General features: G+C 48.2%; 1 protein-coding gene across 4 annotated transcripts in view; it reads left to right on the top strand.

Moving 5' to 3' along the window:
- The window catches only part of CUNH1orf226 (chromosome unknown C1orf226 homolog), a 295,496-nt gene that overhangs the window by 266,670 nt on the left and 16,664 nt on the right, over positions 1–12,162 (top strand). For 3 of the 4 annotated variants that reach the window (XR_015048409.1, XM_021163356.3, XM_021163360.3), the window contains exons 8-10: positions 173–352; positions 7,391–7,556; positions 8,965–9,117. Coding sequence is in view for 3 of the 4 variants with exons in the window: in XM_021163356.3 (XP_021019015.2) it covers positions 173–352; positions 7,391–7,556; positions 8,965–9,117 (499 nt within the window). In the remaining variant the exon portion in view is untranslated. Of the gene's footprint in view, positions 1–172; positions 353–7,390; positions 7,557–8,964; positions 9,377–12,162 lie in introns of all 4 variants that reach the window. The other variant, XM_085842790.1, reaches the window with a different exon arrangement.

The raw sequence follows: 12,162 nt of genomic DNA, 5'->3' as shown, positions 1-12,162 counted from the left end.
CAGGTGTGCCAGCATTTCCTCCGAGGAGCTATTCTTCTGTCATTCAAGACGGAGCATCTCCAGTGTATGGGTTTTGCTCTGCCCGTGAACCCACCATGAATGTTATTACAGTGAGAGTGGGACCTCAATGGTGGCTTCTGCCTCTGAGCCATGTTCTGTCTTCTCTTCCCAGGTCTCACCCCACCCTCAGGAGCCCATACTGACAGCCTCCCCTCGCATGCTGCTCCCTTCCTCTTCCTCGAAGCCGCCGGGCTTGGGCACAGGGACTCCCCTGTCCACTCACCACCAGATGCAGCTCCTCCAGCAGCTCCTCCAGCAGCAGCAGCAGCAGACACAAGTGGCTGTGGCCCAGGTTCTCCTCAGCCTCCTCCCTTCTTCACAGGCTCCACTCTCATGGGCTTGACGCACCTTCCCTAGCGAGGGGCTCAGGGCAGGTTTAAAACCTAGGGAGCTCTAAGGAAACTGCTCATGCTATGGGTTCATTGCTTGTTGGGGTTCCGGGAAGTCAAAGGGGAGGGGGGACAGATGGGGACTGCGGTTAAAATGGAAAACAAAACAAAACGAAACACATTGGTTCCCCATGTATCCCTCGCTCTGAATTAGGCTTGGCTGGCTTGGCTGATGTTGTTGGATAATGACTTGATCTTACCAAGGAAAAAAGATGTACACAGGCCCTCCCTCCCTTTCCTGCCTTGTTTCCTTGTGTTTGGGGTGGGAAGGGATGCCCTTGGAGTTAGGACAGGTGTGGCTATGATACAACTCTCAAAACGGCTCAAAGTATGAATCTGTGCCCAGCATCCTTGCACAGACTGCTACTCTGGCATCCCAAACACTCTTGACCATAATGGATACTCAAGACTCCATTAGTGGTCCACTTATTCCAGACAGTACTTGATTAGAAATTCATTATAATAGCAATGAACTTTTAGGAATTTAGGTAGATGATCTGAGCCATTTGAGAAGAACTGGCTACCTCTTAGCATCCAGATGGAGTCTCTGCCCTGAAGTCGGGTTGGAATATAGCTGCTTTGTGAGAGATTGGGCTGATCACCCTTGCTTGTTTTTAGAGGAATCCTTGAGTTTGATTTCTATGGAGGACACTGGTAATTCGTACTTCCTTGGAGACCAGTAGGCTGAGCCTTCTCTCTGTTATGGGCAAGTCAGGGATGGTGAAGAAACATGCTTGAGTTCCAGACAGGGTCAGGAATTATGTGGGTAGGTGAAGGTGGTCAGGAAGAGAGGATGGTTGGAAAGTTATCTGGGAAGGCCACTGTATACACCAGCCTTCTAAGTCTGCTAGATTTGACAGCGTGCCTGGATTGCCCATGTTCTGCAGTATAAGAAGCAGGCTTCTGTGGAAAGAACTTCCTTCTTGTGTGTCCTGCCTCCTCTTCTCCTGACTCCTGAGTGAAGCAAAGCCCGCTGGCAGAGTGAGTCTTTCCTCTGTACACTTTCAGGAAGCATCCGGCAGCCTATCCTTAATCAAATCAGCAAGGGTGTGGCTTTAAAGAGCTCTCTTGTCATCTTGCCTTCGCTGACTGTACCCGAGGCACCAGCCTTGTGGGTCACTTTGTTCCACATTTCAGGAGACTTGGAATCAGTGGGATGCTGCTCCAAGGTACTAGATAGAGCCTCAAAGGTGGGGTGGGGGTGGGAAAACAGAGGAGATGCCGCGCCAGGTGGGAGGATTTACAGGTGTATCCAGAACAGTGACAGAGAAAGAGGATGTCACTAATGCCTTCTTATGTTTGGGGAAAAAATATCATTCTTTGTCAAAAGAAAGAATCCATCTCTGGCTGATGACAGCATGACAGTCTGAGACTCTCCTGCTCAGGGTACAGGATGACAGGAAGAAGGCCTGAGCATTTCAGCCCTGGCCCATTCCAAGGCTCAGCAGTTCCCCAAGTTTCCCATTGAATACTTATCCATTATCCAAGCAATTCTCTTTCAGCCTATCAATCCCCAAGTAATTATTATTTATCTAAGAGTAGATCTGATGCGTATTCATGATGTTTTATTATCCGAAAGCATCTGAAATGGAAGTCAGCTCAGCTAAGTGCTAAAGGGAACCCGGTTGCAAGTGTCTAATCTGCACACAGTGTTGTGGCAGTGGAAAGAAGCACTCAGCCTACAGTCAGTCAGACCCACAACTTACCACAGGTCTGCTGCAGTCGGGACAAAACCCAAGAGTGGTTTTCTGGCATAGGAAGTATCTGTCTTAACAAAACATCCATGTCCCTGCCCTACTGCCTAATTACCTCTCTCCTGGAAGACAGTGAGTCTAAGGAAAGAATGCAGTATAGTGTTCCAGATTCATTTCACAAGCACCAAAGGTGCAAGAATTTTACCGGGTTGGTCACCCCAAGCCTCTCATAAACTCAGAGTCTGTTGACTATGGTTGGCATTGAGCTGCTGAACTCTCAGCTCAATCAGTGATGTGATGAAAGGCCACTATAGGGCATCAATGCCCTGTATTGACACAGTGACTTTGAGGAAAGTGGCAGGCTTCCAGAATCTTTCAAACTAGACTTACGGCCATTGATGGCTTCTCAAACATAGTCCTCTGCCTGTCCTTGACCACCTCCCTTCTATCTGCATCTTCTGTACTGCCAGGGACACAGTAGGGAACAATCGGACCTCTCAGCTGACCCTTGGCTCCTTGGTCCTGTAGATGAGTTCCTAACCCAGCCTCTTCTATCTCTCTTACTCTGTAGAATCTGATCCAAGGCCTTTCTGTTATTATCTCCACCCATGGGTAAAATCGGTTACATAAGAGATGCAGGTCAGTTGGTGACAGGTTATGCTGGCCTTGTTTACACACCTGCAACAGACCAACTATAGCAGGCTTGGTTCTTCTGCAGGACAGATTAGTTTCTGATGAAAAGGCAGCTTTTACTTGTTCTGTCAGACTACTGCTGGCAAACTGCAGGGTCTCTGTCTTTCATTGGACTCTCAGTAGTCGCCAGAATTCAGTAAGTATGTCATCTCAGTGTTTCCGGTGAGAACATAGTTTCTGTTTCTCAGAGCTTCCAAGCCTCTGTGTAATACTTCTCAGTTTAAAATCTAAGGGTAAAGCCCCAATTTCCCAATTTCATGCAGCTATGTGTGCTCTTGAAGTCGCTTGTTGCATTCTTTATGCCCCCAGTGCATTTGCTCTCATGCACTGGTCTGATTTGGCTGTTGTCTTTAGATCCATATTTAGTTCTTTTTGATGTCGTGACTTTTACTAAGGCCTCCAAAGACCTCTTCCAGCCTCACCTTCATTCTTTCAGAGCTGATCTTGAACATGCCTTCCTTGGTCTTACACGCATAGGGTCAAAGAAGGTGTTAACCAACTCCTAAGTACTTCCGGGTCATTCTTCAGTGTGTAAATAGTGACTTACCCCAGTCCCTCTGCAGCTCTCCCAGCCCAGCATGAGCCTTGCCTGGCTGCATTAGCTTTTCTGCTTTTACAGTGGCCCAGAAGTTCAAGGGTGTGGGTGAACATATAACCACACCTTGAATGGTACCTGGGCTGTAGCTGGTGCCTGCATAGCTGCATGCTGGGCCTGCCTGGCTCCAGGATTGTGAGTGATTGACAGCGGTTAAGTGGGCCAGATCTGTTCATCATTTGCCAAGCCCTAGCCTAGCTCTTGGGGGGTGGGGTGGGGGGAATAAAATAATAACGATAGCGAAGCTCATTGTTGCTATTTAAAGAGCTCCTCTACCTGTTGCTACTTCTGCTTATTCAGGAACAAGTAATTTGTTATTTATGCTTTGTGCTTTTGTGGTCCTGTGTGTGTGCCGTAGTTAGAGCAACAGTGCTGAAATGCTTTGTGCCCCCGCCCAGGCCCTCCTCGTAGCATCTGTCCTTGTGGCTTCTCCCAGTCTCCAGCCCTGCCCAAGTCCCTGGTATATGCATGCTGAGACAGCACTGCCTGCCTCTGCTTCCATCTGGTATGGTGAAGGGGGCGGGGGCAGGGGCGCAAATTGCTCTGGTTATCTCCACTGCCATTTCCATGTGCCCCCCACTCCCTAACTTCAGCCTGGCCCTGCCCCCACTTCTGATGGAGGAGCTGGAGTCCAGGCAAGTAGGCTGGAGAGTGAGTGAGTGAGTGAGTGAGTGAGTGAGTGAGACAGTGGTCTGAGGTGGTGGCCGGGTGGGTGGGTTGAGGGTGAGTGTCAGAGTCTGGGGAGCGGTGCAGAGATGGAGGGATCAGGGTTGGTGTTATACATGTTGTTCTAGGATTGGGGTACAGAGCAAGACACCAACACTGCATGTGACTCGGTGCCACATTGCTGTGTCTGTGCCACCACCAGCTTGGTCTGAGTGGAATAGTCAATGTTCAAAGTATTGTAGACAGTTTTGGGAAAAGATGTTAAATTCTTTGTCTATGATTGGGGTCAGGGAGGGCAGATAAGACGGTACCTTCTGTTCCTGTCATACGTTGAGAAACAGAGCCCAAACCAAGGGTGAAGCTAACACTACCTGATTTTGATATCCAACTCCATATAAACTCTGCTTCAGCGTTTGAAGAAGTCTAAGCTGCGTTGGCCTTGCTTGGCCTGGGGTTAGTTCTGCAGCTCAGGGCTCTGATCCTCAGGCCTGATGCCACTTCTAATGACTGCAGTAGCAGGTGGTTCATTAGTGCTGGCTTGGGCAGTGACAGCAGTGCGTTCTTTCTGTGCTTATGGAGCCTAAAAACATCTGCAGTGATCCAGCTCTGCGCTTGCAAGATCCTTATGTAATCGGGGCCAAGAGGCACTTATACTCGGGGGTGTTTGTTCACGGCACTTAATGTCAATGGGTTTTACCAGAAGCACAGTATTGGAGGGTAGTCTCTCAGGTGTTGATGGCGCTCCGCCCTTGGAACTTGGACACCCACCAAAGAAGCATCTCACCTAACTCCTGCAAGAAGGAACAACTTTTTTCTCCTTCTCCTCCCTGATTCTCAGATGTCACTATGGGGATCTGAGGATTTTTCTCAGTGACCCTTTAGAAAGTGGCCCCTAGTGTTTACGATTGTCTATCTGAATGCAGGATCACATAGCCCCTAGCCAGCCCTCTCCATTGACAGATGGGGAAGCTGAGGCCCAGAGAAAATTGCCTGTAGTTGTCTCAGAAGGAAAGACTCCAACACCCCAGCTGCTAGTTCCATACTTGCTTCCTAATGGTCTATTCTGTTGGGATGCTGGTACCCAAGGGTGTATAGCAGGTGTGTAGGTAGCTCATAACAGATGCTAATTAATGGTGTGCAGCCATGTTCCATATTTCTGTCTTACATTTCTATTTGATTCCAACATAAGTAGAAAGTGAGAGATCTAATCCATAGATGGTAGATTCCTTTCAAAGGTACTCTTATTTCATGTAAGTAACAGTAGGGGCAAGTAGAGTTTTAAGCTTGCCTTCCTGGGGTGGGGGGTACAGGTAGAGGTTTCCTACAACCCTTTCCCTGTTTCTTAGATTCAAACAGGATTTAGGGGACTCCTGGGTGAAATTTCTCTATGCCTCAGTTTCCAAGAAAGCTCCAGATTTCACAGCCACCCAGCATCAGAAACCCAGGCTGCATGTTACTGACACATCTTCCCCTGGTCTCACCCCTCTTCACATCCCTCCTGTGAATATGATAGAGCAAATCAGGGGTGGCACCCTGATCAGGACAAGAACTCTGTCCTCAGCAGTCCTTTATAGAGGACAAGTTTTCTTTAGATTCATTAGGCATCTTCTCCCTGGGGAGGGATGAGTCCAACCTTGAGGATCCACTAATGGAGAGTGGCAGCAAATCTCATTAGTGGCTCTGCTCCGTTCAAAGCAGAGCCAACTGCAAGGTCAGGGCTTAAGAACTGGACAGAGAAGGAAGCACCCACCCTACCCGAATGTAATTTTCTTAGTACTATGTCCCCAAAAGGCAGATGTGGAGACTTATAGATCCCTTGATCAGCCTCAGCAAATTGTGAGTTTTTACAGCTTGCTGCTTTTGAGAAATCAAGAGCATTTTTGCCTGAAAAGGAGCCAGCGAATGCTTCCCCTCATCCGGCTTTCTCCTCCAGTCCACATCCCACAAACTTCGGTTCTTGTCAACACCATGGTTTAGGTCCAGGAAAACCATCTTCCCTATAGACTTGGTTCCAGGTGATCGAACTTATCCATTCCCTTTCTCCAGAGCCTTCTAAAACCCTGCTGGTCCACTGCGAGCACAAGAATCATGTTTGTGTGAACACTGACCTTTTGCCTATTTTCTTTTAAAGCTAGAGTATAATTTAACCCCTCTCCTCCCACTGATTTTCGCCTTCAAGGTGAAATGCACCAGGAATGGGGTTGAGTATGCTGTGGCTGGCCCCTGTTCCACAGGGATATGAATAAATGAGGTGCTGACTATAATAATAATCTCAGCCTTTATATGGTTTTCAGAAGAGCACTTCTGTAAGTCACTCAATAAGCATTTAACCCTTTCAGGGAAGGAATCAAGTCTCTATAAGCATCTATTGGGAATAAGAAGAGGATAGGAAGACAGAGAGGCTAGTACCCAGACATAAGAAGACAAGCTTTAATATAACCAACTCACTAATAGCAGTAGAGTTGTACTTCCTGTGCCTTATTGCATTGATGCTCAGGAAATTGGAAGGAACGATTATAAAGATTATGGGTGGCAGGTGTTGGGGAGATGTTATGATGGTTTAGCTACTATATTAATGTTTGCGTTTTAATTGATTTGAGACAGGGTCTTGTTAGGTATTTCTGACTGGCATGGAAGTTGTTAGGTAGACTAGACTAGCCTCAAAATTGTCCTGTTTCCCAAGGACTAGGATTACAGCATGTATCCCCCATACCCAGCTACTTTTGTTTTTTGAAAGGATTGTAGGTAAAACTGGGTGTGATACCCTATGTCTGGAATCCTAGCACCAAGGAGGTAGAAACAAGATGATGGCTGCAGGTTCAAGGCCAGCCTGGTCTGTGTAGCCAGTAGCAGGCCAGCCAGGGCTAAATATCAAGAGCCCCTGTCTCAAACAAAATGAAGTTAGTTAGAAAAGTATGCTGTGTTGGGCCTAAATGGGTTCTTAAGATAGAAATGGAGGATAGTTTATCCACAGGGACATTGCAGGAAGTGAGAATGTCTTCACTATATCTTGCACTTCGCATGGGACTCAGAGTGGTGCCTGAGGGACATCATGGTCCTTTAATGCTTATAGAGAGGTCCACAGGGCCGTTGACCTGTCTTCTCTTGGCTATTTTTCCAATATTACCAGACCAAGTGCCCATTTTCCATGCAGGGTTTCTTCCTTTTGTATTGAATATGGAAAGGGGTATCTCTGGTCCTGGCCATCCATTGGCAACTGTCATTTGTATTAATGTCCCTCTCTTTTCTTTGCCCCTTCTCCTCTCTGTCGCCCTGCCTCCTCTTCTCTCCAGGTACACTTACTGAAGGATCAGTTGGCTGCTGAGGCTGCGGCGCGGCTGGAGGCCCAGGCACGAGTGCACCAGCTCCTGCTGCAGAACAAAGACATGCTCCAGCACATCTCTCTGCTGGTGAAGCAGGTGCAGGAGCTGGAGCTGAAGCTGTCAGGACAGAACACCAGTAAGCCGGGGTCCCATCCAGCCTTGGTACCGCTGTCCAAGCTTCATAAAACAAGTTATTTCCATGAACCCTGGGATGTTTTGCTCGGAGCCTTGATGGTGCCTGTATTTCAACAGAACCTAGTCAACATTGTTATTAGTCTTCACATCTCCTCATGAATTATAGACCTGCAGAACCAGAGTACATCTTGTCTGCCTTCTATCCACTACTCAAACTTGAAGGCCCCTGGGAGATGCAACCACATTCATCTGCTCTCTCCTGGAAGGGAACTTAGCCACTCTATATTCCAAACAAGCCCATTTCTTCCTTAGAGGGATTTCCCAATGAACCCTATGGGGCTGAGTCCCTATGGGGCATCATGTTGTGAGCTCTGTGGGACATACAAACTCCTCCAGAGTTGATTCTCTGCACTATAAAGTTCACTCACTGTTCTGTGTCACAGAGAACTGGATATCCATTTAATCGATAAGGTAGCTAAGTAATCTTGCTAAGCTAAGTAATAAGCTAAGCTATCTTGACTGTGGTCAGACAAATCCCTGTTGATCAGCTATTACAAACATAATTGTGATAGTAGGTTATTTTAAAGATTTATTTATTTATTATATGTAAGTACACTGTAGCTGTCTTCAGACACTCCAGAAGAAGGTGTCAGATCTCATTACAGATGGTTGTGAGCCATCATGTGGTTGCTGGGATTTGAACTCGGGACCTTTGGAATAGCAGTCAGTGCTCTTAACCACTGAGCCATCTCTCTAGCCCATGATAGTTGTTTTTTAATGTGTAAGCTTGTTTATTCTCTTTAGTGGTAGATTCTGTTATGCCCCTTGCACAACTGAGGAAACATACTCAGGGAAGTTTAATAAGTAGCTCAGAGCCACACAGGTAGCAAACAGTGAGTGAAGCCTAGATTCACACTTAGTCATTGAAAATCCAATGCTTTTCTAACTATACTAGGAGTTCCCTCAAGCTACCCCCCTTAGCTATTACATAGTACAGCCCACGGGTTCTTCAGCAGTAGTCAGAGACAGGGCTGAGCACCGGTATAGCTGGGAGCCACAGTGTGTAAGCCAGGGTCTACATTCCTCTCTCACAAGGTTCCAGTGTTAGCCCTTAGTTGGAATGTGGCTGGGTTGGTAACCCCCCCCCCCATCACAAATCCACTACAGAGCATTTGGAAGCCTCCCCAACTCTCTGACACCTGCTCTTCCATAGCCAGGTACATTTGACACTGCTGGGGTGGAAGAGAAGGAGCACTAGATTAATCTATAAAACTCTTAGCAATGCTACAGAGCCAGTCAGGAGAGGACCCTTTCAGGAATGGAAGTTGTCAGAACCAGGGGTTAATAGATGAGCTCACATTTGAAGCCTTGCCTAACCCTGCATCTCCTTGCCTTTCATTTCCCTGCAGTGGGCTCCCAGGACAGCTTGCTGGAGATCACCTTCCGTTCAGGTGCCCTGCCTGTGCTCTGTGAATCCACTACCCCTAAGCCAGAGGACCTACACTCACCACTGCTGGGCGCTGGCTTGGCTGACTTTGCCCACCCAGCGGGCAGCCCTTTAGGTAGGCATGACTGCTTGGTGAAGCTGGAGTGCTTTCGCTTCCTCCCGCCTGAGGATACCCAGCCGATGGCACAGGGTGAGCCGCTCCTAGGTGGCCTGGAGCTCATCAAGTTTCGAGAGTCAGGCATCGCCTCTGAGTATGAGTCCAACACAGACGAAAGCGAGGAGCGTGACTCGTGGTCGCAGGAAGAGCTGCCACGCCTGCTCAATGTCCTACAGCGGCAGGAGTTGGGTGACAGTTTGGATGATGAGATCGCCGTGTAGGTGCAGGATGAGGAGCTGGTGAAGGTGGTAGCATGATGCCAAGTGGGGGGTCAAGTCTGCCTGTCCCTGGCTGGGGATGCCCAGGGGAAAGCGCCGCTGAGAATAACACCCAGGGTGGAGAGTGTAGGGTTTCAGAAGAGGGTTGGGATTTTGCTTTGGAAGGTAAATGGGGGGAAGAAATTGGATTCCTAGAGACAGGAACTTGCCTTCTGCTAATGACTGAATGGGGTGGAAGCAGGGCTTTCCAGAACCCAGGGCCTTGGGATGGGTCCGTCTTCAGAACCACAGTTCTGGAAGGCCTGTTGCTGCCACCATCGTCAGGTTCTACTCAATCTGTCCTTCATGTCTCAGTGACCTACACTCTCCTGTCTCTGTGGTGCAGACCATAAAAGGAAGCCATTGGTACCTTCTCGGGTACTTAGTTTTTTGGATATCAGGATGCTACAAGTTGCCTAACCCTCCCTTCTGCTGTAGGAGAATTCTTTCCCCAGGCCCTGGCTGAGATTATAGACGTTGGAGAATTCCCAGGGCTGCTGGGAAAGTGAGTTCTGCCATTCAGTGAGCATGGAGGTGACCGGAGTCACAGGTCACAGTGAAAAAACTAGGAATTGACTCTAGCTGGATGTTGGATGTTGCTTCTGAGGACTCTGGGGGTGTTAATAGGATTGAAGAACCTGCTGGGAAAGCCTAGGGAAGGGTTAGCCTAGGGGAGGGTTAGCCTAGGGAAGGGTTAGCCTAGGTGAGGGTTAGCCTAGGGGAGGGTTAGCCTAGGGAAGGGTTAGCATAGGGAAGGGTTAGCCTAGGGGAGGGTTAGCCTAGGGGTGCTGATGAGGTTGCTGCAGCTAATGTAGGTCTGATTCTTCAGTTTAGAAACCCTGCCTCGACCCATCTCCTGCCTGCAACCCAGCTCATATAAATGAGGCTAAGAGCTATCTTATTATCCCTTTTCCTGCCTCAGGGGCTGTGCCTGCCTAAGCTTTGGCAGTACTATGCCTTTGTGTAAGTCTCAGAGACCCAGAAACCCCTGCCTTAGCTTTCTACCTGTCCCCTCCACTGGGCAGTAGTGGTTGGTTTTTACTGAAAAAAAAAAGAAAGAGAGAAATGGATGTAAGCTGATAGCTGAGGCTGTCTACCCTTCAGAATCACTGCCACTTAGATCAGATCAGGGACCACAGCTGTGCCACCCCAGCCTAGCTCTCTGCAGGTGCGTGCCTTGAGCACAGGTGTTAAAAGTGCAACCTTAATCTCTTACCATCTAGGTCTTGCCTAGGGGTTCTCCACTCAATAATCGGCTGGCTAGGTCCACGGGAAAAGTTCCTTTTCCCCTGTAAGACCTTAACTGGTTAATAGTTATTTCAACCTCTGAAGAGAAAGCTGACACCCGTTCCAAGTCATGTGATGTGGGGAGGAGGCCCTGTTCATCCTGGACAAGCTGTAGGCCAGAGTGCAGTGTTATCAGAGGGACAGTAAGGAAGGATGGAGTTCTTTAGCCCCAGCTTTGCTTCGAAATGTATCAAAATGCAAGCATGGCCCTTTTTATAGCCACAGTGGGGTCTCTTTTAAACAAAACAGTTAGGCAGTAGAGTTAAAGGAAATTAACACAACTTTACACTATCACTCCCTAGTGCATAGGGATGTTGATAGTAATAGAATGGAGTAGTGTGTGTGTGTGTGTGTGTGTGTGTGTGTGTGTGCACGTGTGCATGTGTGTATGTGTAGTAATAGAATGAAGTGTGTATGTATATAGTAATAGAATGGGGTGACCGTGTGTGTGTGTGTGTGTGTGTGTGTGTGTGGTGTGGACATACTTTTGGACGTCTGAGAAGTGACTAGAAAGATTCTCCAGGGTTTTCAGATAAACAGTAGGGTTGTATCCCTTTCCCACCCTGATTTTATTGACAAGGTAGAATTCTGTTAGTTTTCTAAATAACCATTGGAAGGAGGTCCTGATACACAAGGAAGGGAGAATTCCCAGTGTGAGGTCCACAAAACTGAAGGGGGCAGATGGGGATTCAAGACAGGCTGAGCTGAATTTACTCAATACCAATCCAGGGTTCCTTGAGTCTAGGACCTTCAGATGTAGGCTTTTGTGTATCAGAGAGAGTGGGATGTCTGTTTCCTCGAGGTCTACTTCCTGTGAGTGGGGGCTGAGAGTAAAATCAGAAACAAGTGGAAGTGTGTGCACTGTGGGTGGAACGGGCTTTGTAGGATACAGTGAAGAGAGTATGTGGGCAAGATGGTGGCTTTTAAAACTCTGTAAAGGAGGAGGAAGGAATGGAAAAGATGGGAGAACTGGAGAAATGGCTAATGGATGGATAGATGCCGACTTGAGACTCATGCAAGACTTTGCCCTTGGTTTCTGTCTTCTTTGACCCTCCGCTTTCCCTGATTAAAGACTTCCCTGGAGAATTCATTCATGTGCCACATCCTCCCCAGTAAGACCCAAATCTGGACACATTTGGTATGTGGAGATGAGAAACCAAGAAAAGATCTGGGGGCCTTGTGGGGTCACCAGCCACCGACCCTCCATTTAGGCCAATGAACAGGACAGGGAATGTCGCAGACCTGATTCCCCGCAGCAGCATCCTTCCTTGCTTCTTGCTCTGCTAACTCAACTCTGCCTTCCTCCTTTCCATCCTTCTGCTCTGCCCTATGTGGAGGACACATGGACACCAAGGGGTTCCTTAGTGGTGCCCACCCCAGGTGCAAGAAAGCTCTCGGGCATACAAGGCTTCGCAATTGCAGAGGCAGGACAGATCTCTGCACAGGATGGACACTGCAC

The sequence above is a fragment of the Mus caroli genome, unplaced genomic scaffold (assembly GCF_978045245.1).
Source record: "Mus caroli unplaced genomic scaffold, Mus_caroli_1 scaffold_1, whole genome shotgun sequence".
NCBI classification, from domain to species: Eukaryota; Metazoa; Chordata; class Mammalia; order Rodentia; family Muridae; genus Mus; species Mus caroli.
The sequence above is the reverse complement of the archived record's forward strand: the minus strand, read 5'-3'. Positions and strand labels throughout refer to the sequence as shown.